At 36.1% G+C, this 24,588-nt stretch overlaps 1 protein-coding gene across 6 annotated transcripts in view; it reads right to left on the minus strand.

The window, feature by feature from the left end:
* The window catches only part of Tut4 (terminal uridylyl transferase 4), a 96,710-nt gene that overhangs the window by 13,871 nt on the left and 58,251 nt on the right, over window positions 1-24,588 (minus strand). For all 6 annotated transcript variants that reach the window (XM_041651560.1, XM_041651558.1, XM_041651556.1 and 3 more), the window contains exons 17-24: window positions 21,076-21,133; window positions 20,885-20,988; window positions 16,456-16,545; window positions 15,224-15,337; window positions 3,824-3,901; window positions 3,469-3,646; window positions 3,187-3,234; window positions 3,019-3,101 (exon numbers count right to left, since the gene is read on the minus strand). In XM_041651560.1, coding sequence (XP_041507494.1) covers window positions 3,019-3,101; window positions 3,187-3,234; window positions 3,469-3,646; window positions 3,824-3,901; window positions 15,224-15,337; window positions 16,456-16,545; window positions 20,885-20,988; window positions 21,076-21,133 — 753 coding nt within the window. The remainder of the gene's footprint in view (window positions 1-3,018; window positions 3,102-3,186; window positions 3,235-3,468; window positions 3,647-3,823; window positions 3,902-15,223; window positions 15,338-16,455; window positions 16,546-20,884; window positions 20,989-21,075; window positions 21,134-24,588) is intronic.

The raw sequence follows: 24,588 nt of genomic DNA on the forward strand, positions 1-24,588 counted from the left end.
TCTACAAAGGAACTGCTCATCTTTCCAAATGGTTTTATGTACAAAAGTAATTTAGCTTATTTAAAAAGTAAATGGATTTGAAATTAAACAAAACAAAACAAAAAGCCCACATATATGGGTATTCAACTGTGAGTTTGCATAGACTGTGTACATGCCGGGACCCAGGACAGAAAACAGCATCAGATCTGTTGAAACTGGAGCTACAGGTAGCTGCAAGCTGCCCATGTGGGAGCTAAGAACTAAAAGTGTTCTCAACCACTGAGCCATCTCCCTAACCAATTAGCTTTTAAAGAATAAATAATGTTTACTATATAACATGGAATGTACCTGAAAAGGCCAGAAAACATTTTCCAACCCTTACAACTAAGTTCATGTCTCTTCCATACTATACTATACTATACTATACTAATACTGATACTTCTATACTAACACCTTGCTTATCAGTCTTAGTGCTTGATTTTTCAGGAACACTAGTTTATTATATCAGTAGCATACATCTGGAAGCCAAGAGAGCAAATCTGCTGCCTATATAAATCCATGTAAAAATCTGGGATAAAATTACAAGAAATCCCAATAGAATGGTAATAAAAATAATTTAAAAAAAATGGTGAGTGTAAAAAAACTGAAAACCATACCTATTTCTGGTAGGATTATAAATAGCACAGCTATGCTAAAACAAAACACAAAAGCACACACACAAGAACCAAATCAGTAATTCCACTTCTTGGTATAACCTAATAAAAACAAACATTAATGAAACAAAAACTTAACACATATATTCATTCATAAAAGCACTGCTCACAATAGCTAACATAGAAGCAAACCAATTAAACAACTGAATGAATAAATATGGTATATTTATATAGTAGAATATTATTCACTCAAAAAGAAATGAAGTACTGACATATCCTACATCATGGATGAAATATGTCTAGTGAAATATGTCTAGTAAAATATGTCTAGTGAAAGAAACCAGGACCCCTCCTCCAAACAAAAGGTATGATTCTAAATGAACAAGAACAAAAAGTAAAATCTATGAAAAGAAGGATAGTAAACTAAGAATGGGAAAGAGGGGCTTTTTTGTGAGCCCCTCAAAGTCTCAGAAATTCTTTCTCCTTTCCTTAAAAAATCTGTGCTTCCTCTTCTTTAAAAAAGAGAGTGTGTATGTCTATGTGAAAGAGATGTGGGGAACTGTAGCACGAATTCTAATTATTCTTAATAAAAACCCAGAATCAGATATTAGGTGATGAAAGCAGAGAGATCAGGGAAGCAGAGTGGCCAGCCACTAGAGAGACCTTTTACCTCTACCGGTCCACAGACTGCATCTCCAAACTGCACTAAGCTCTTGTCTCCTCCTGCTTTATATTCCTCTCTCCACCCAGCGATATCCCTTTCTGTCTCCACCTCCGTAGTGCTCGGATTAAAGGCAAAGGACTCCCATGTACTGGGACTAAAGGTGTGAGCCAACAGGGCTTGGCTCTGTTTCTCTTTAGAGACAGGATCAATCTAGCGTAGCCAGGGTGGCCTTGAACTCACAGAGATCTGTGCCTCTGTCTCTAGGGTCCTGCGATTAGAGGTGTGTGTAGAGGCCTCTAGTAGCTTAGCTCTGCACTCTGAACTTCAGGCAAGCTTTATTTGTTCAAACATAAACAAAATATCACTATAAGGTAGGGAGAGAAAGATGTCTCTACAGTTAAGAGCAATTGTTGCTCTTGCAGAAGACCCAAACTCACAAGAATTCACATCAAGCAGCTCACAACTATCTTCATCTCCAGCTGCAAGTAGATCAGATACTTCTGTGTACTCAGGTGCACATACCCAGGCACCAACCCAGACACATGCAAATAATTAAGTAATTAAAATACAAAATAAATCTCAAAAAACCCTCAGAAATAAAAATAATAAAATTTTGGTAATATGACCACCAAATATTCTGAATAACTAAAAGCTCTGAATTATAATTTATCAAAGTTTTTCCTCAACAAAGCTGTTTAAGATAGCATGGTACATGGAAGAAGGTAGCCAAAGGGCAAGGAGGGAATCTTTAGAAAATGAATAAAGAAGCCTAAAGTGTAAACATGGCTTAGAATGGACACAGAAATAAACTCAGGCAGACTTAAGAAGCCACAGGACTGAGACCTGTGAGTCATTGCCACACCCAAGTGCTGAGATTCTAGGCATCTTCTACTATGTATAGTTACAGTTCTATTTTCTCACAACAACAAGAAAGTCCTTTCTCATTTTATCAGTTGCTTAAGGCAGAAACAGGCATCACCCATCATTCTGTTCTTCTTTATCCATCACTTCTAACTAATCATCACACAGTGGTCATTCTATTCCTGAATAATCTTTAAAGTGAACTGATTTTCAGATTTGCAAAACTCAAATACCTTAAGGAGTTTAGGAGGTGGCCAAAGATGAAATGTAATATAAGAATTTACATAATGAAAAATCAAAATTTTGCAAAAATTTATAAACTTAAATTCAAAATTATAGTAATGAATATAATTTATACAATTTAAGTTCACTAATTTAAGAAAAACATAATTTTTTTGAGTGTGTATGTGAAGAAAGTAATTCAATTAATTAAAATCCAAGGCAAATATTCATTTGTAATCCATTTCCAACGAGAACAAAAAGAAAGGAAAATAAAAGAACCAAGAAATAACAAAGTGGGACAAAGTACAGGACGATTTAGTGAATTTTGAGTAAACAAAATTTAAAATGCTTTAACAACAAAAAGACTTATTTATGTATGTATGATCACAATGCATATGCCTGGTGCCCATGGAGGCCAGAAGAGTGTGTAAGATCCCTTGGGACTATAGTTACAGAGAATCATCATACTTCGGGTCTGTCTTTTCTGGTTTTTTAGAATGGGGAAATATGCATCTGAGGTTTTGCTCCCTTTCACTTTGCCATCTGTAAAAACCTCAATGACAATGAAGTTCTATAAAAAAAAAAAAAAAAGAAAGAAAGAAAAGAAAAGAATGAAAATTCCAAGTAACATAAACTTACAGCTTCTCTGCCAATGAGTGGATAAAAGGGAGTACCAAAAAGTTTCCTTCCATTGATAAACGCCTTCATAATAAAATTGGTCACTGTAAGGAAAGAAGATAATAAAAGATGCAGACTTTACTATGTTAAGAACTTTTAAAGCACATATTTTCTATATTTAAAACTTACTTTTTCTAGAAACACCAGCACCAAGGTTATGATTCAAGTCAAAAGGATCTAGGAAAAAAACATTTGTGAATTAATTATAAGTACTATCCCATAAAGTGGATGCTGCAGAAATAGGAGTCTAACTCTATATATTTTCAAACTAGTCAAGCCAGTGAATTATTCTTTTAAAATTATTAAGTGACAGAAACAAGACGCTTACTCTTTCATATCAGTTTTACTTGCTAATTTTTCTTGTGGTTCTTAAATTAACAAAAAGTATCAAAAATTAACAAAAATAATCACCTTCAATTGCAATGCATTTAGATGTCCACTGCTTTTCAAAAGTGGTCAACAGCTTTTTCTGCCGAATACTGATTACATACTCCTTGAAATCAAACTCTTCAGTATAAAAGCGAAGTAGTCCTAACCAAAGCTCTCCTAGTGATTCTGTGTTCTTTCCAAGAGAAGGTAAACGCTTTTTCTTCAGTTAAGGAAAAGGGGAGGAGGAGAAAGATGGAAGAAGAGAGTAAGGGGGAAAAAAAACAGAAATAGGTATATTATCAAAAATACAAAAATTAAAAACAAGTAAAATTATTAAACCATGCAAATCTTAATATCAGTATATCATTCTACAGTATAAAAATTAAGCAAAAATTACCAGTTCTTCTGTTTTATCAAAGAAGAAAGCATTCCATCCATCAACCATTCTCTGTGGAATCTGTTTTCCATCAAAGATCTGTATAAAAAATGTTATAATTAGATTTCAAGTTATCCAACCCAATTACCTACAAGCCTTCATATCATTTTAGAATTTACCTTCAGGAGACATTAATGAATTATTTCCCAAGGAAAAACACTAGGATGTGATTAACTAGATACCAAGTAATTAATTAATAAGACTATACCTAAAACCAAGCTGAGAAAGTATGTCTTAAGAATGTCAGACTCTCCAAACAAATAATATTGATACTACCTGTTTGGCCTATCTAAATACATCCTGCCCATGATTAAGGAAGATCAAAGTAAAGAAAATAAAAATGTGCTTGAATAAAGGATTATATATTACCTTTTTTGGGTTTTTTTTTTTTTTTTTTTTTTTTTTGGTTTTTTCAAGACAGGGTTTCCCTGTGGTTTTGGAGCCTGTCCTGGAACTAGCTCTTGTAGACCAGGCTGGTCTCAAACTCACAGAGATCCACCTGACTCTGCCTCCCAAGTGCTGGGATTAAAGGCGTGCGCCACCACCGCCCAGCTTATATTACTTATTATATACCCAAAGGAAATCAATATCACTGATCCCTAGTACATTTAATCAGTTACTAATATTATATAAGATAGAAACATGCTTAGGTATCAGATTACGTTCAATGGAAAATTAGATAGCATTCCCTGACATCTTTATAAACAAATTATGAATTCTTATTAAGTTGCAAAGTCTGGCCTCAAACTTGAAATCCTCCTGCCTCAGCCACTAGAGCAGCTGATAATGTGTCACTATGTCTGACTAAGAAATACTATTTTCTAAGAAAAAAAGATCCACCAAAAAGTGATCATTTTAAATATTCCACAAGTAATTTTGTGATTTGCTTTCTTTTTCTGAGACAGGGTTCAGGCTAGTCTCTAATCTGTTATGTAGCCAGGGATAACATTGAACTTCTGATCTTCTTGCCTCTAGCTTCTGAGTATTGAGATTATAGACATATGGCAAAATGGCTAGTTTATACAATACTAGGGATCAGACCTAGGGCTTTATGTATGCTACACAAGCATGCTACCAACTCTACTACACACCTAGCCCCTGTGACCTGCTTTTCTAAAAGAGGTTTAATACAATGACTCAATAAAATAGAAAGGTAAACAATACTGCTTCAAAGTTAGCAAAATTATTTTCTAGTATCAGGTGTATATAATCAGGTCAAGATAATTCCCAGTAAAGATAAAAGATTTCATTAACTACACAAGTAGTTTATAAATTGACTTTTTAAAAAAGCATTTATTTTGCATTTACTAACATGGATACATGTGTGTGCACAAGTGAGTGCAGGTGCCCAAGGAAGCTGAAGGCATCAGATCTCCTGTAGCTGAAGTTACAGGAGGTTGTAAAAGCTGCCCAAAAAGGGGTACTCAGAAATGAATTTGGGTCCTCTGCAAGAGCAGTAAAAGCAATCTTAACTGCTTAGGCCATTTTTACAATCCCCAAATTTACTTAGATTTTTTAAGTTTATTTTATTCTAGGTGTGTGTCTTGGTTATATGTGTTTGTCCACCATATATTTGCCCGGTATACAAGAGGACCAGAAGGACGTCTGACCACTCTCTCTTGGAACTGGAGTTATAGGCAGTTGTTAATTGCCATATAGGTGATGGAAATTGAACCCAGGTTCTCTGGAAGAGGAACTAGACCTCTTAACTACTGAGTCATATTTCCACACCCTCCCCCCAAATTTTACTTTAAAAAAATAATTACATTTATCTATTGTAAATGTGTTTGCACACATGCAAAAGCACACGGCATGACACACATCACATAGGTGGTCAGAAGACAACTTGCTCCTAGAGGTTAGTGCTCTTCCACCACACAGAGTTCCAGAGATAGAACTCAGGTCGTCAGGGTTGAGGACAAGGGCCTTTATCTGCTAAGACATTCTGTCGGGCTCCCTAAAATGCAACCTTCTTAAAAACTGACATGTGGGGCTGGAGAGATGGCTCAGTGGTAAAGAGCATTGCGTGCTCTTCCAAAGGACCCGAGTTCGATTCCCAGCAACCACATGTTGGCTCACCATCTGTAATGAGGTCTGGTGTCCTCTTCTGGCCTACAGAATATATGCAAACAGAATAGTGTGTCCATAATAAATAAATAAATATTTAAAAAAAACCGACATGTGAAACAAATAAAAAGTAGAAGTGTCTTACTAATTTTAATTTTAATACTTATTGTTTTTATTTGTTTATGTATGTACTGTGTTGTTGGTTTTTTTTTTTTTCCCCACACAGGGTCTGCCTATGTAGCTCTGTATGACCTACAACTCACTATTTAGAACAGGTTGTACTTGAACTCAGAGATTTGCCTTGCCATCCTCTGCCTTCTACTGCTGGGATTTAAAGTGTGTGCTACTACCCCTGCAGTTAGCCAAAGGGCAGAACTGTTTTAAACATAACACAGCTTTTCTTTTCCCGTCTTCACCTCTCCCATCATACACACAGTAATGAGTCCAAAATATAATGAAGCAGAACAGTGTTTCAAATCACTTGATTAGTTAATCCTTGTGGCCCTTAGCAAGTGGTTTGCCCTATATCTGGCCTCTCAGATTTCATTCTCATGTTTAAATTCTTTATGGTCAAAGAGTTATAGCCAATGTGTAAAGCACAAAACCTCATTAAACCAAAGCTTACTATATACAAATTGTTGACTGAATACATTCTCTATATTAAATATAAAGTTTACAAAGATTAAGCTAAATAAGCAGCTTCGGAATACTTAATCTATAATTTAGACAAATACTGTCACCCAAAATTGTTTAGTGTATGTTCTGGTATTTCATAAAACGAAAGAAAGCAAAGACTTGGGGACTGGAGAGAAGGCTCAGTTGGTGAAGCACTTGCCTCTCAGAACCCACATAAAAAGCAGGGCATGATAACCTGTAACCCTAGTGAGGGAATGACAGGATGCAGATACGACAGTGAGTCTGCAGTTGGAACTGTAGACAAGTGGTAGAGTATTTGCCCAGCAAGTGCAATGCACTGTTCATGCTCTCGAAAAAGTAAAAGATTAAGAGGCTGAAGTATAAATTCTATCATTAAAGATTTAGATGTTAGGGTTAGGGATATAGTTCAATGGTTGGTATAGCTTGCTTAGGATGTAGAAGACCCAAGTTCAATCCCAAGTACCAAAAAAATCAAAATCATACTTGCTTAAGAAACTTGAACATTCCCATGTCTACTGTCATATTATAATAGTTATGATCTAAGGCTTAAATATCTGGCTCAGTGGCATTAAGTACATTCACAGTGCTGAGTTATCAGCCATTTAGTCTTTTTTCCTTTGTTGTAAAACAATTCTGTATGTGTTAAACTGTTATTTTCCATGCATTCCCTCTCCCAGCTGCTGGCAACTACCATCCACCATTCTACTTTGTGTACTTATGAGTTTGATTATTATAAGTACCTAATTGGAATCAAATACTATGTCTCTTTATTAACTGGCTTACCTCATTTGGCATAATGTCCTCAAGGTTCTTTGATTAAATTTAATTTTCCAGTTGATATAGTTTAAGAAAGCATAAATTTTCATGTAATCAACTAAGAACAATACTCCTAAATCTCTTTACTGTTAATTTTTATGTAAAGAATTTTCTTGGACTTACGATTTGCTGGAACAGAAAAAAAAACTCTGCTTAAGAACGTTCCTTTTAACCTGAATGTATTATTGATCAACAACAATAACAACAACAACAAAAATCCTCCAAGGGTTAGGAACTCAGTTTGGTGGTAGAGCCCAAGGTTGCCTAGAGGTTCAGTCCTCAGTACTAACAAAATTAATCACCAATTCAAGAGCCAAAACATAGCTTAGTGTTATACCTGAAACCCCAACTACTAATCAGGAGACAGTGGCAGAATAATACCAAATGTCAGACCAGCCTAAGCAATTTAGCAAAACTGTTTAAGATATAATCTATAATGAAATATAAAAATTATAAATACATAAAATTTCTAACATTATAAGGGAACTTGGGATAAAGTTCATTTGTACAGCACTTGCTTAGCATGAATAAGGCTCTGGGATCAATAAACAGTACCACAATCAAATCCCAGACTAAACCTTAATAACCAGCTACTTAAAGTTAGATTTAATTGCAAATGAAGCCAGAGGTAAGTAATGTTATTAACTATATCCATACATTAAAAAAAAAAAGATTCATGCCACTGGCCCGTACTTAAATAATACCAGAAAACAGAAACCAGATGACAACCAGAAAAGGATAGAAGCAAAAATGTACATATCAGTCTCAATCTACAATCAGAGCTCATCATACTGGGTTCATTGATTGCATGTCATTTTAAAATTATACCCTGTTAACCAAATAATGGGGTATTCTTTTTCAACAGTATATATGCTAAGACTGAAATGACACAGAGATCAGCATGAACTTATGCATGCGAATGACAGCATATTCACCAAACAGTCTATATTTTTAAGAGGCCATGAATCTGGAAGGGAGAAAGAACGGTACATGGGAGGTTGTGGAGGGAGAAAAAGGAAGAGGGAAATGATGTAATTATATTATAATCTCAAAAACTAGAAGATATATTTTCAAAACAATGTAAAAATTTATTTGAGGTGAATAAAAGAATTCTATTATATTTTCCCAACAGTAACAATAATTTTGGTGATGATAATAATCACAAAAAAAGAATGGTAAAAGAATAATTAAAACAACCATCACTATGAACACCTACTTTTATATCTATTGTTAAAAGGCATTCAATTTCTCGATTTTATTTATTATGTTGCATGAGACAGGTTCTCGCTATGTGGCCTTGGTTGGCGTGGAGTTTCCTATGTAGACCAGAATAGCCTGAAACTCACAGACATCCCCTGACTCTGCTATCTTGAGAACTGGAATTAAAGGCTGAGTGCATGCCAAGTTGCTTTTGTTTTCTGATTTTTGAGAAAAGGCATTACTATGTGGCCAGGTTAGTTAGTTTGGAACCGCCTTCTCATGCTCCTTAAAGACATGCACCTACTCATGCACTACTTAAGTGTGTGCTATACAAGACAACACTAGGAAAGTTTTATCATTATATTTTGTTTAATTTTGTCTGTTAAGACAGGATCTTCTTCCAGGTGGTGGTGCATGCCTTTAATACCAGCATTTAGGAGGCAGAGACAGGAGGATCTCTGTGAGCTCAAGGCCAGCCTGGTCTATAAAAGCTAGTTCCAGGACAGGCTCCAAAGCTACACAAAAAAACCCTGTAGACCACCAGGCTGGCCTCGAACTCACAGATATTAACCTGCCTCTGTCTCCTGAGTACAGGGATTAAAGGCGTGGGTCACCATTGCCTGGTTGAGGATTATTTCAAAAAAAAATGAAAGAAAAAAGAAAGAAAAGAAAAAATTCTGAATTTCCCCATGTGGGTCCAGACAAGACAGGTAAATAAAATATTTTTCTGGAATGATAGTGGTAAAATAAGAACCTGGATGCTCACCCTCTGTGGCCCATTAACCTGCTCTCCAGCTTCAAGGTAGCAAAGTTCCATGACTGAAGAAGGTAAGGGAAATGAGACTGAAGGCCAAAAACTCAAACCTCAAAATTAATTAGCAGCATTTGGTTAAATAAAACAAAACAAAAAAATTTAAAATAAAGGCTACAATCATCACCATCAATGAGTGAAAAAAAAAAAACCCCAGGAACATAAATTAACGTAAAAACAAAATACGCAACCACAACTCTAGATCCCATGAATAATAAAAGGCAATATTATCAACTCTCTATTCCCAGACATAATAATCTAATTTCTTTCCGATTTTTGGTTGTTTTCTTTCTTGCTTACTTAGTTTCATGGTAGTCCAACCTACTCTCAAACTCGGTATATAGCCCAGAATGACATTAAACTTCTGATCCTTCTGCCTCCAACTCCCCAGGTTTGGGCTTACAAGCACGCACCACATTTGATGGATGTGGTACTGTGGAAGCAAACACTGGACTTCATGCATATTAGGCAAGCACTCTACCAAATAAGCTAAATCCCTACAATGTATGTTTGTCTGTCTTTTAAGATAGGGTTTAACTGTAGTACAGGCTGGCATTGATGTCACAGTAATCTTCGTCTCTCAGCCTCCCCAAGTGCTTCAATTACAAGCATGAGACACACTCAATTAGATAATTTCTTTAAAAATACATTTCTGTCAAAATGCACACAAGGAAAAACAATCTGAATAGGCATTTATCTGTTAAATTAAACCAATACCTAATAACATTCCAAAAAACATTCCAACAATATATCAAAATAATTATAAATCAAGACCAAGTGAGATACATCCCAAGTATTCAAAACTGGTTCAACATATAAAAATCAAACTAACCTATCACTAACAAATAAAAGAAAAGTCATATTACTATATCAAGACTCAGAAAAAGCGTTTGTTTGATAGAACTCAAAACCTATTAACGAGAATGAAAGAAAAGCCAGACAGAGTAGCACCCAACTATTTCCAAGTTTAAGAAGGATCAGGTAAATTCAGAGTTTAAGAGAAGTTTGGCCAACACAAAAATAAAACAAAACAAACAAACAAACAAAAAACCTATATCCTCAAAAGACCAAAATAGCTAGGCATGGTGGTATAGGACTACAATCCTGACATTCAAGAAGCAGAAACACAAGGATCATCAAGACCAGTCTGGTGTATATATCAAGTTCTAGGCCAACCAAGGGCTACATACAAAATCATAAACTTTAAACAAAATGAAACTAAAATCACTACAATAAAAACAAAAAAATCCCCCATAAATTAGGTGAGTAGGGAATTGTTTTAACTTGATATGGAAAAAAGTCTACCACAATCTACAGGCCTCTTTTCTCTTTGGGAGTGCTTAAGTTATGCACTGGCATTGTGTGTGGTACCTCTGCATAGCAGTAAAATTTTCTGCTCTTCTTTGAAGTTAATTTGTATTTTTCGTTCCAGTCCTTGCCTGACCCTCATGCTTGCTTCCTTCCTTCCTGAATTCAGTCTTCTCCTTGTGATACATACTACTTGAAAAATCTTGCTAAAGACCATGGCTGGAAAGATGGTTCACTGATTAAAATGACTTGCTGCTCTTACAGAGGACCAAAGTTTGTTTCCAAGCACATCTTGGGAAACTTGAACACACATGGTATATACTCATATATGAACATTAAAAAGATACTGGTCAGACTTTACCATACACCATTCTACAGATCTAGGGATGACAGATAAGCATATGGAAAGATATGTAAGGAATGGGGAAATGCTGACTGAAACAATGAACTACCACAGCACATCTAATAGAATGGCCAAAGTACAGAACAGAGGTATAACAGAAATTCTAGTAAGGGTGTGGAGCTCAGAGGCACTTTCCCTCACTCTGGTGGAAATACAAAATGGTACAGCCACTCTGGAGCTCCACATTTTCACTTTAAAATTCTAAAAACTCACATGCATTGTTCAGCAATTCTGCTCAATAACATGAACCTGAAAGTCTTGAAAATAAACTGACAAAAAAAAACAGTAATTAGGTCTTTCTGTCAGTTTGAAACAGGGTTTCATGTATTCCACACTATCCTCAAAGTCCGAATGTAGCAGAGAACAACTTCTGTGCTCCCATCTCTAAAAGCTAGGATGACGGGCACCTCTAGGCCTCCTTCATTTGGGTTTGGGAATCAAGTTCAGCGTCTCATGTATGTTAGGCAAACACTTTACAAACACAACTACTTCCCCAGCCTTGGTTTTTGTTGTTGTTGTTGTTGTTGTTTGATTTTGATACAATGTCTTGCTCTATAGCCAGAGCGGGCCTTGGACTTTTAATCTTTCTGCCTCAGCTCCCAACTGCTGGGATTACTAGAACACATCAAGCCAAATTCATTTATGTGGATCTTTATATCATCTGTATTATAACTGTCAAAACTTGAGAGCAACTGCGATGTTTCTCAGTGGGTAACTGAATAAAGAAACTGACATACAGCAAAGCAAATGAGGTATTTACTGATGAAAAGACATGAAAATATAAATACATATTACTTAATTCGAATTTGTAAGGCCTTCTTCCCCATAGGCCATATGTATAATTTTTTTTAATATTTATTTATTTACTTATTATGTATACAATATTCTGTCTGTGTGTGTCCGCAGGCCAGAAGAGGGCACTAAATCTCATTACAGATGGTTGTGAGCCACCATGTGGTTGCTGGGAATTGAACTCAGGACCTTTGGAAGAGCAGGCAATGCTCTTAACCACTGAGCCATCTCTCCAGCCCCCTATATGTATAATTTTAAACCATTTATTTATTTTTATGTGTATGGGTGTTTTGCCCACAACAATGTCTGTGTATCACCTGTGTGCCTGGTACCCAGAGAGGCCAGAAGAGAACACCAGATCCCTGGGACAAAAATTGCAGATGGTTGTGAGCTGTCATGTGGGTGTTAGGAACTGAACCTAAGGGCTCTGCAAAAGTAGCCAGTGCTCTTAAACTGCTATGCCAAATCTCCAGCCCTCAGATAGTTAAGTGACAACTTTCTACAACTTAGAATCACCTCTGACAGAGAGCATGAGTGATGGATTGCCTAGATAAAGTTGGCCTGTACACATGACTGTGGAGGGCTGCCTTAGTTGTTAACTCATGTAGAAGAACCCTCCACATTGGGCAGCACCATTACCTAGATGCTGTGAGAGAAAAGACTATCTATAACAGGGACAGCTACCAAAAAGAAAGCAGTGAGCATGGATGTATTGATTTCTCACTCTTGACTGTGGATGTGGCATAATCAACTATCTCAAGTTCCTGCTGTGTGACTTCCCTGAAATTATGAAACAAAGGGGAAACTATTTAAGCCAAATAAACCTTTTCCTCCCCTAAGCTACTTTTTTTTGTCAGAATACTTTATCAGAGTAAAGAAACGAAACTGGAACAATTTGTTAAAGGCTTGGTCATCCAGATGATGCTATGAAGATCTTATTAAGCTTTTTATGGCAAATTATTAGGTTATTGAGAATAGGTTCTACAAGTGGATTGTGAAACCCCAGTCTCAGTGTCTCTGTGTCCTGGCTCATTAATATGTACCACCTGCTCCAACATATACATGAAACATGATATGCTAAGAGAGAAAGGGACCAACTAACATTAAACAATATTCACTAGAATCGTAAGCCTAAATATACCATTTATTATAGGCTAACTGTCCTAGTCCACTATATTAATGTGAATTCATGCAATGAGTGAAAAAGAAGCCAAACAAAAAGGTTAGATACTGGGTATGAATGATTCTAACGATTTGATATTCTACACAAACACAAAATTATGGAGATACTAAAAAGAAAAGTGATTACCAAGAGTTGGCAGGATGGAGGTTGACTAGACAAAGCAAATACAAGTTCAGAAAAAAAGTACTGTATAATAACAATGTGTACATAATTATCTATTCAAATTGATATGATATGCAACACAGAGTGTGACCCACAAACGTAAACTATGGATTTAGCATGACTGTGACATGCCACTGTAGATTTACAGCTTTAATAATGGAGGAGTGCCTTCCCAGGCAAGGTTATATAAGAAATCTTCACATATTCCTCTATTTTGCTGTGATCTTAAAATTACAAAAAAATACTGACTGTTTTGACTGGGAATATATCTCAGTGGTATAGTGCTCACCTATTACATATACATGAGGCTCTAGGCTTGATTCACAGCATCACATACTTGTAAAACCAAGAACAAAGACATAAAATACCAAGTATAGTACTTAGTTAGAAATTTCTGCCTGGGGAAAAAAAAATATTAAAAATTTTTATTTCCTTGGTACTGACTATAAAAAGGGAAAGAGGTACTGCTAAAACCACAAGATTCATGAGACTATTTGAAAATTTAGGACTGGCAATCAGATATTTACAACACATGACTTTATATGTCATTTTCTTCTTTGCCATCATATTATAATTTATGTGAGAACAGAATATGTGGTTTTTCTAGCCAGGCATAGTGGCACACACCTGTATTCCTAGCACTCAGGAGGGAAAGGCAAGCAGACCTCTGTGAATTTGAGGCCAGCCTGGTCTACAAAGCAAGTTCTAAAACAGCCAGGGCTGTTAGACAGAGAAATCCTGTCTCAAAAAACAAAAATCAAAACGAAAGAATATGTGATTTTCCAAATGCTTCTGGTATTTTTCTCCTATCTCTAAACAGTTATACTTCTAAGAAGACAGAACTACATCTTCTCTGATGCCCACAAATCCACTCTGTGCCCAAAATGGAAGATTGAGAATTATTTTACACCTATTTCAGAGAGCATAAACTGGCAACAGAAATTGGTACTGAGTCACCAATTTTTGGTGAATATGAACATAATAACCTCCTTCCAAAGTGCATTCTTATGTTTAGCTAATATGACTTTAGAAGAAATGAGGAAATTTTTTCTACTTTTCTTTCTGGTTTTTCCAGACAGGATTTCTTTGTGTAACCCTGTTACACAGGCTGTCCTGGAACTCACTTTGTAGGACAGGCTGGTCTTAAACTGACAGAGATCCACCTGCCTCTGTCTCCCAAGTGCTGGGATTAAAGGCGTGAGCAGCTAGCGCCAATTTTCCTGCTTGTTCTTGACAAGACTTTTCAAGGCTATCAAAATAGACACTGGAATACATAAGGCAGGAGGAAGAAGTAAAGTACTCTAGAGAGAAGAAACTTTATCTTTCCATGTGAGGGCCTAGAATATGAGTGAGTCTGTGGTGAGCTAAAGGAACTTAATACACATCTGCAGGGTGTTTTTTTTTTTTTTGAGGGGGGTGGGTGGGAAAGATTTCCCTGTGTTGCCCTGGTATTCAACTCTGTAGACTAGGTTGGCCTCAAACTCAGAGATTCACCTGCCTCTGCCTCCTGGGCGCTGGGATTAAAGGCTTGCACCACCACTAACCTGCTCATGTGCAAATATTCTAAGACTACAACATTTTAAACTATTATAAGATATTCAACAGTTCCAGTTACCTCACATTCTTCTGGTAGTCACTATGCTCCTTTAATAAAATTTCCCAACAGGCTCGCTATTTAATTATAGTATTAATTTTAAAAGAAAACTCAGAATATGCATGACAGAAAAATTTCTCATTATTTCATGAACTCAGCAAGTTCTGTTTAAATCCATGATTTGCTTGAAAACACCTGTAATACTTCGTTTTTAGACAAGTTATCACTCAATTGCTTAGGATGTCCTGAAACACACTATGCAAACCAGGCTGGCCTTGAACTCACAATAATCATATTTCTTTGGCCTCCCAAGTGTTGGAACTACAGGCCAATGTGCTCTGGGCTCTACAGTATTCTGGAAAACTAACCTCTTGTAGGACTGGGATAACTGGTGGCTTTCTTTGCTGCAGAAAGTACAGCACCATAAGGATATACGCATATGAAGATAAACTTCCCCGAGATGCATCTCCAATGTCACAGCGCTAGAAGATAGAATGATTACAAATAAAAATTAATAGTCTACTTCCACACGCTATTGATGACTCTGATATACCATTCTGTTTTTATTTATCCATTCATTCATTCATTTTTGAAGCAAGGTAATCTCTCTATGGAGTTGTGGCTGTCCTGGAACTCACTATGCAGATCAGGGCCTCGAATTCAGAGATTTACCTACCTCTGCCTCCTAAGCACTGGGATTAAAGGTGTGCATCTGATCATGCTTAGCAACTCTTTAAAAAATCAGTTTAATAAAATGTTAGAAAAAACAGTTAGGCACTATGAAAATAAAAGAAGCAAAACAAATTTAATGACCTAGTATTTCCATTCCAAAAATTATCTTTAAAAATTTATATAATAACAAAAAATTTGATTTTAAAATTGGAATAGTTATAATAGCAAAACCTTAGGAAAAAATTAGTTTATCAGTAAAGTTTAGGATAAAAGTACTGGAGCTATCCACACAAACTAGTAGTAGTACTTACCACTTTTAAAAAGGTTAATTACATTAAAAAAAAAAATAAGGGTTGGGAAAATGGCTTAGTGGAATAGAGCAATTGCTATGAAAAACAAGAGGGTCTGAGTTCAAATCCCCAATTTCCACATAAAAGCACAGAAGGGCTGGCTACATGTGTCTATGAGCCCAGCACTGAAAGGCAAAGACAGAAACATTCTGGGAGCTTGTGGGTTTTTTTAAAAATACCTCAGAGACCAGCCAGGCATAGTAGCACACACCTTTAATCCTAGAATTTAGGAAGCAGAGGCAGCAGGATCTCTGTGAGTTTGAAGCCAGCCTAGTCTACAGAGCAAATTCCAGGACAGCTAAGGCTACGTAGTAAGACCTTATAACATAAATAAATTCAAAGTAAATAAATTAAAATGTAATAAAAGTTCAGATATAACTCAGGAGATTAAAACAGAAGGACAATGTAAGCCAAATAACCAGAGCAAGACCCTATCTTAAGAGAATGAAGAAAAAAAAAAGAAAACTATATAAATAAAATTGAGACAGTATTTTTCACAAATTTAACACCAGTACGTTTTAATTTAGCTATCACAGTACTACATAACAAATCAGATTATTTAATTTCTGCATAAGTACCTTGGCAAACACTTTCATAGTATATCCCAAATACTGGACTCTAGGATCAATAGCTGCATAAGTAGCTAGCATTCTTGTGTTGTGTTGAGCCTGAAAAAAAAATTACATATTTGAAATCATTTTTTTAAAAATATTTATTTATTATTCAATTATACAATATTCTGCCTGTGTGTATGCCTGCAGGCTAGAAGAAGGCACCAGACCTCACAACAGATGGTTGTGAGCCACCATGTGATTGCTGGGAATTGAACTCAGGACCTTTGGAAGAGCAGGCAATACTCTTAACCTCTGAGCCATCTCTCCAGCCCACATTTGAAATCATTTAATATATACTAATAAACTTACAAATCAGGTAAAAACATACAACATGCTGTAAATAGTATATTGTGATTTCAAAATGCCTAACAATTAGTCAAACAAATCAACCTCACTCTGAAATCAGTATCAAAGCTAAAATACTTTTTCCTTACACGGCTCAGAGTTGAGAATTTACACATACCAATAATTTGCCAACTTTTTTTTTTCTAAATAAAGAAAAGTGGGAGTCGGGCGGTGGTGGTGCAGGCCTTTAATCCCAGCACTCAGGAGGCAGAGGCAGGAGGATCTCTGGGAGTTCAAGGCCAGCCCGGTCTACATGAGCTAGTTCCAGGACAGGCACCAAAGCTACAGAGAAACCCTGTCTCAAAAAACAAAAAACAAAAAAAAAAAGAAAGAAAGAAAGAAAGAAAGAAAAGTGGGAATGCAGTGCCCCCACTATCAAAAATTATATCGTCAAGTTTCCCACATTTGCAGGGATCATCAGCATATCCAATGTAAACCACCTAAGCAATCAAGGTATCTTCCCAGCCAAGGAAGTCATCTGTCAACTTTTCAAATTAGAAGTATAAACCAATAATAAACATACTAAGAAGACGATCACAGACATTCCCATGCACAATAGCCTCAAAGAAAATAAAGTATCTAGAAACAAACCTAAACAAGGAGATGAAAGATTTCTATAATGTAAACTTTAAATCACTGAAGAAAAAAATAAGACACTAGACATACCATACTCATGGACTGGTAGAACCAATGTTGTGAAAATAACTTTCTGCCAAAAATCATTACAGATTCAATGCAACTCAATAAAAAATCTCTACCTCATTCTTTACAGAAATAGAAAAAAACTATCTGAAAATTCATATGGAAACATTAAAGAGCCTGGAGAGCCAAAAAAAATCTGAACTTAAGATATAGCACAGAGCCATAATAATAGAAACACTATGATACAGGCATATAAAAAGCCATGTAGACCAATGAAACAAAATTAAAGACCGAAACATGATATGCCAAACTACAGCCATCTAATATTTGACAAAAATGCCAAAACCATAAGTTGGAGAAAAGACAGCATCTTCAAAAAATGGTCCTGGGAAACTGGACGTCCACATCAAAAGAATGAAATTGTACCGGTATCTATCACCTTGCATAAAAACTCCAAAGACCTAAATCTGAATCCTGAAAACACTGCAACTACTACAAAAAACAAAGGTATAGCTGTAGAAGAGGACTTTCTAAATTAAGAGTGCACTTGCACAGGAATGAGCCAACAATTAAGGACCTTATGTAACTAAAAAGTTTTGTATAGCTAAGAAACAATGGTGGCGTACACCTTTAATCACAGTGCTTGGGAGGCAGAGCAGGCAGATCTCGGGGAGTTCCAGGCCAGCCAGGTCTACAAAGTAAATTCCAGTTTAGCCAGAACTGTTACACAGAGAAAATCTGTCTTGAAAAAATAAACAAACAAACAAATAAAAATAAAGAGAGACAAAAGAAACAATCAAGGAAAGAGGAAATCCACAGAATGGTAGAAAATCTTTGCCATCTGTAAATATGACAAAAGATTACAATTCAGAATATATAAAGAATTAAAAATACAGTTAAAGAAAAAAAAAACACCAAATAATTCATTCAAAACTGGGCTTAGGATCTGAACAAGGAGTTCTTTTTGCTTGTTTTGTTTCTTTTTTCCAAGGTAGGGTTTCTCTGTATAGCCCTGGCTGTCCTGGAACTTACTCTGTAGAACAGGCTTGCCTCAAACTCAAAAGATCCACCTGCCTCTGTCTCCTACATTAAAGGTGTGCACCACCACACCCAACTTAGTAAGTTCTTTTTAAAAATAAAAATGGCTGAGAAATATCTCCAAAAAATGTTCATCATCCCTACCTATTAGGATAGCACAAAATAAAACAACTTTGAGATTCCATCTTACCCCATAATAAAACAAGCAACAATAAATGCTGGAGACAATGTGGTGAACCCTCATCTTCTACTGGTGGGACTGCAAACTTCTATAGCTAGTCTGGAAATCAGTATGGAGAACTCTCAAAAAGCCACAAATAAACCCACCATGTGAGCCAACTACACCTCTCTCTGGCATATGCCCAAGAGCCAACATCCCACTCTACAAATACTTGCTCAGCTATCTTAACAGCCGCTCTATTCATACTAGATGGGACATCAAAGTTACAAAAATGTATTTCAACTGATGGATGGGTAATGAGAATTTGGTACATATACTCTAGGGAATTTAATTCAGCTGTAAAGAAAAATGAAATCATGGAATATGAAGGTAAATGGAAGGAACTGGGAAGAATAAAAAACTGGCATTGAGTGAAGTAACCCAGATCCACAAAGATAAACACATGATATTCTCTCCCATCTAGGGTTTCCTAGGTTCAGATCTTCAGATGTGAGTATATAACCTGAAGTAACTAAAGAAGCCAGAAAAGTTAAAAGTAAAATAAGAAAGAAAGAAAGAAAGAAAGAAAGAAAGAGGAACCATGGGGAAGAACAGAAGAGCAATAGAGAAGAATAACAGTACAAGAGATTTTAGAAAAAATGGGCAGAGGCATTTTAATTACATAAGGGGAGGAGGATTAATTCAGAGGGAGGAGAGTAAACTAACATAAAGTCATAAGGAATCATGTTATTATTTATCTATCTAAAATTACATTTAATAATACATCTACATATATAGTTAAATAAAATTTCCCCATCTGGGCTGACAATGCTCCCCTCAAAAGCCACAGACTTAACAAGAAAACATACATCAGGCATGAAAAGTTCCTTATTGAGTCACTGGTCAGGGTTATCTAAGAGACTTCCAAAATATAGGCTATAATGGTTGCCCTTGGTTGCCTCCCAGAAGTTTGCAGTAACTTCCTATTGCTTAAGACATCATGTTGTGTCACAGGTGGGGGTGAGGGGTTGGGAGGGTTGGCACACACCTTTAATCCCAACACTCAGGAGGCAGGCAGATCTCTGTGAGTTCCTGGCCAGCCTGGTTTATAAATCGAGTTCCAGGACAGACAGGACTGTTAAACAGAGAAACCCCGTCTCAAAAAAAAAAAAACAAACAAAACAAATTCTTCTGATACAGGACCTAAAAGAGCCAATCTAGTTCAGCCCAAAAGCCTTCTCACTGAGGACTAGCTTTATACCAGAAGATTCCATGCAAGTTTCCAAGAGAGGGAAGTAACCAATATTTCTATTCAGCTATGGTGCCTACAAGCTAAAGCAAAGATAAGCATAGCACCATATCAAAGGTGCAACAGTGGTGCACATGCCTTAATTACTTTGGCAGTAACCAATATCTTTTTAATTAGACTTAAGGCCAACTCAATAAGAGGGAAATCATGCCTGGTACTGGAACTTTATCAACTACCAGGGTCCAGTGAATTCATGGATCTACACTCTATACATATTTATCTTTCTACCTGGAGAAGCTATGTCTCTGTGTAACAGATGGAGATCATTACAGAAAAGCAACAACAGTCAAATGCAAAAAAACAATTGACCATGTGAAAGAAGCCCAGCCCTCACTGATCCATCTAAAATTCAACTCTTGAACCTAAGGCTCAGAAATCATAACAGAAGAGGCAGGAAAATTTTAAGGGTCACAGAAGAGGACATTTGCTAGAAATTTCAGAGACATGAAACCCATGAAGTCTCAATAACATGGCTGTCTAAACAAGACCTGAACAAGAACTACACCTTAAAATGAAAGTGAAACTCATGGGACCTCAACCCTAGAAAAGAGACTAAGGGAAACTAAGGAAGGCTTAGAGCAGGAGAATAGTCTTCCTAGGAAAGAACACAAATTGGTTATCTAATACCAAGTGATCAGCTTTGAAATCATATACACACAATTAGTAACTTTATATGAACTGAACAGGTTGTAGTTATCTATGTGTTTAGGAATATACATACATAATACATATGTAAGACATACATACACAAAATTAAAAAAATAGATGCCAACAAACTGTGGAAAGAACACAAAGATGCATGGGAAGGGTGGAAGGAAAGGGATGTAGTTATATTTTAATATCATATATATATAATTAAAAAAACACAATTATCGCTGGGCCCATAAAGAAAATCTTACCAATGTGTTATACAGACTGATATCACCTTCTAGTCCACTTCGTCTGTGTTCAAATTTTACAATAGGCACTTTGGCAGTAGTTATAGGCAGAATGTTTCTTAAACCTGAGGGTGAGGGAACAAAATCTTCAGCAAGTTAAATACATTTATAATGCTAAAGAGTACTTTTTTCAAAAAGATATAAAATTTTACCTGGATGCCTCTTAAGAATTTTCGCCAAATTTTCAATTATTTCCTTACAGTTTAATTTCTGGAAAAAAATAAATAAGAAAGTAGGGTTCAATTCTATCTACTGTAAATTCTGCTTTAACCAATTAGTATTTAATACTAGTACTTAATATTTCTAATCATAATGAGCTGTATAACCTTGTTAACTAAGTAACAATTCAAGAAACCCCATCATCAACATAAACCTGCAACCTGGTAGAATTGCCTTCCTAAAATGTATGCTAGTAAGATCCCAAGGTTATTCACACAGACTGAAGTCTGAAAAGCATGAAGAGAGTAAAATAGTTTACAATATGTGAATCTGTTTTTTAAAGAAAATTAACTATGATATCCACTCTTTTGGTTTTGAATGGGTAAAGAATAAAACAGTAAGCATCAAAACAATGAGTGTTAGATCAGACATATAATCCAGCAGAAACTACCAGAGAAGCCTGGGTAACAAAACAGCAAGAACCTTTGAACAAGAGGGTCCCAGACAGAACATTTAGTCAGTTTACTTACTGTTTCACTGTTTTGGTTCTGGTACTATATATTCAATAAACTCACTCATTTAAAAAAAAAAAAGGTACAGATATTGTAGATCATTATTTAAACTATAACGTATAAAAATCTTTAAGATGCCATTTCTGCTAAAAGTTACAGAATGAAATTAAAGATAGGTTTAGTGAGGGCAAATCACTTAATGATAAAAAACATAACACAGGCACCCAATTTAGACAAAGTCAGATTCAAATTTGAATTATTAACTATCTGTGCGATTGATCCTTAACATCCCCAAGCATCACATTAGTACTCTACAAAGTCAAAATAATCGTAAGTTCCTGCCCTACAGAATTGCTGGAGAATTACATAAAACCTATTAACAAGCATGCAGCAGCAGGGAGGTGGTGGCACACATCTTTAATACAAGCACTCAGGAGGCAGAAGCAAGATCTCTGTGTGTTTGAGGCCAGCCTGGTCTTCAGAGAGTTCCAGGACACCCTGGGAAACCCTGTCTAAGAAAATCAAAACCAAACAAACAAACACCCCCCCCCCAAAAAAAACAAAACAAAAACCCTGCAAGTCTGATGCAAGAAACACACCTGAAATTTTTGAGCTATTTATTATTACTGCTATTATGTGTTTTGTGGATTTAGTTTTGCTTGTTTCTTTTGGTTTTTGAGACAGGTTCTCTCTGTGTAGCCCTGGCTGGCCTTGAACTCAGAGCTGGAAATAAAGGCATGAGCCCTTGGACCTGGTTTCTATTATTATTATGTTGATGATGTACATAAACATATTTCTATTACTACAGCACCAATTTCCTCAAGGAAATTTATCCCTCTGCAAATTTGAACGGTATTTTTTTAAGAAGCAGAGACAGTAAAATATAGCAATGAAAACGGAAATAGTAAACAGAATAGCTTTATAAATTAACTGTATTAAGTTAAAAAGCATTAAAAAAATCAATCCTAACTATCATCATAAAATCACTTTTGTATAATTCAACTTATATTCTTTCATTACAAGAAAAAAAGAGTCTATGCAGGTAAATCTGGATATTTCAATAGAATTATCAGTTACTAATTCACATACACTAAAAAGAAAAGGTAACTGTTCTTTACTGTGTAAAATATATAATTATGACAACCTTTTAAAGAGTTAATATCTCATCTGGAATAAAGTATTTTGTTCTTTTTAACTGTCTCAACTTCCCTACTTGTAATTCAAATCTAAATATTAAAGTTAATAAAGAAGTTATCTAAATCTTCCCTATTTCATCAGTTTTTGCTCTTCAAATAGAGCAATCTCCTCTAACAGAGGAGAGAATTTAAATAAAGAGAGACAATATTTACAATTCTTTAGTTGGTTTCTTTTGAGGGGTGGGGCAAAAGGTTGCTCTGTGTAGACTTGGCTGGTGTGAAACTCACAGAGATCCAACGGCCTCTTACCTAGAATGATGGGGTTAAGTTTCTTTATAAAACAAGGAAACATTGAGCTTGCAAAATGGTCATGAAAATTTGATGACCTGAGTTCAATCTCTTGAATCCACAGCAGAAAAGGAATTGACTGCCAGACCTCTGAACTCTACATATTTGTCATGACTCAGGCACAGGCACAGGCGCGCGCACGCACGCACGCGCGCACACACACGCGCGCGCGCGCGCACACACACACACACACACACACACTGATGACAAATAAAATTTTTAAAAAATTAAGATGACCAATTTTTTAGAGTCATAAAAAACCATGAACAAGATACCACCACCATCTTTACCCCAAGAATACGAATTTTAAAATCATCTTCTGGAAGAACTGCCTCAGGAACACAAGGCTACACAATTCTGTTGGATTATTTCCTTTAAAAGACTTATTTTTTAATCATGTATATATGGGTATGGATGTGTGAGTACACACTCACACACGCTACATGTGTGGGTGCTCAAGGAGGTTCAAGTCCTCCAATCCCCTGCAACTGGAGTTACAGGTGGCTTTTGAGCTGCCTGACTTGGGTGCTGAGAATCAAACTTGGTCCTTTGGATGAATAAGTAATGTACACTTTTAACTGCTGAGCCGTTTCTCCAGCTTCTGAATTATTCTCCAACAGAAGATACAGTGATACCACTACAGATGACAAAAAGCTTGCCCTTATTCCAATCTCACAAATAGTACCTGATTTTGAAACATAAATACTAACAGCAAGACTGAGAATATGGCTCAGGTACAGAATGCTGGACTAGCATATACAAGGCTCTGAGTTGGGTCTATAGGAATATTTGGAATTAAGAAGTTGAGAGTGTGAGCAGTTCTAGGTCAGACTGGGCTACATGATACGGTGTCATAATGTAGCATAGCATAGTATACATAAAACAGTACATATAGCACAGCACAGAACAGCACAGCACAACATAAAAACAAAACTCAAAGAAATAGCTTGGTGCACTGGCAGTATTGTAGCCCATGAGCTTTATTTGAGACATGATTATTAATAAAAAATAGTCAGTAGATATATGGGTCAAACAACGATCTCTACTAGGGTCCACTCCCCTAACTCCTCCAACAATGGACTAAGGCACTTCTTTCCCACCGAGTCCCTTTCTTCACTAGAGCTTGGACACTCATTCACATGACCAAAGTCTACAACACAAAAAAGAAAAAAAGCATGATCACAATCCCACTGCTGAGACTGTACTGGGAAAAACATCTCCTTATATGTCAAGGTTATTCAGAGAGCTTTCTACTGCTTAAAGTAAAGGTTAGGTTCTACGTTACTATTAATACTATATTTTGCTGCATTATCAGCTAAAAAAAAAAATAAAAAGAGAGGCAGTGAGATATATTATGAAGAGCAGGAACCACACAGCCCTGGACACAAATGCTGGCTTCATCATGTACAAGATGAGGTGAAGTTAAATAAATGAACGTCTTTTCTTTTTGTGTGTGTGTGGGAGATATGTTTATTTATTTATTTACTTGTATAAAGGAAGTAGGAGCACT

The sequence above is a fragment of the Microtus oregoni genome, unplaced genomic scaffold (assembly GCF_018167655.1).
Source record: "Microtus oregoni isolate MIOR12 unplaced genomic scaffold, Mior012 000005F_ref0000423, whole genome shotgun sequence".
Taxonomy (NCBI): domain Eukaryota; kingdom Metazoa; phylum Chordata; class Mammalia; order Rodentia; family Cricetidae; genus Microtus; species Microtus oregoni.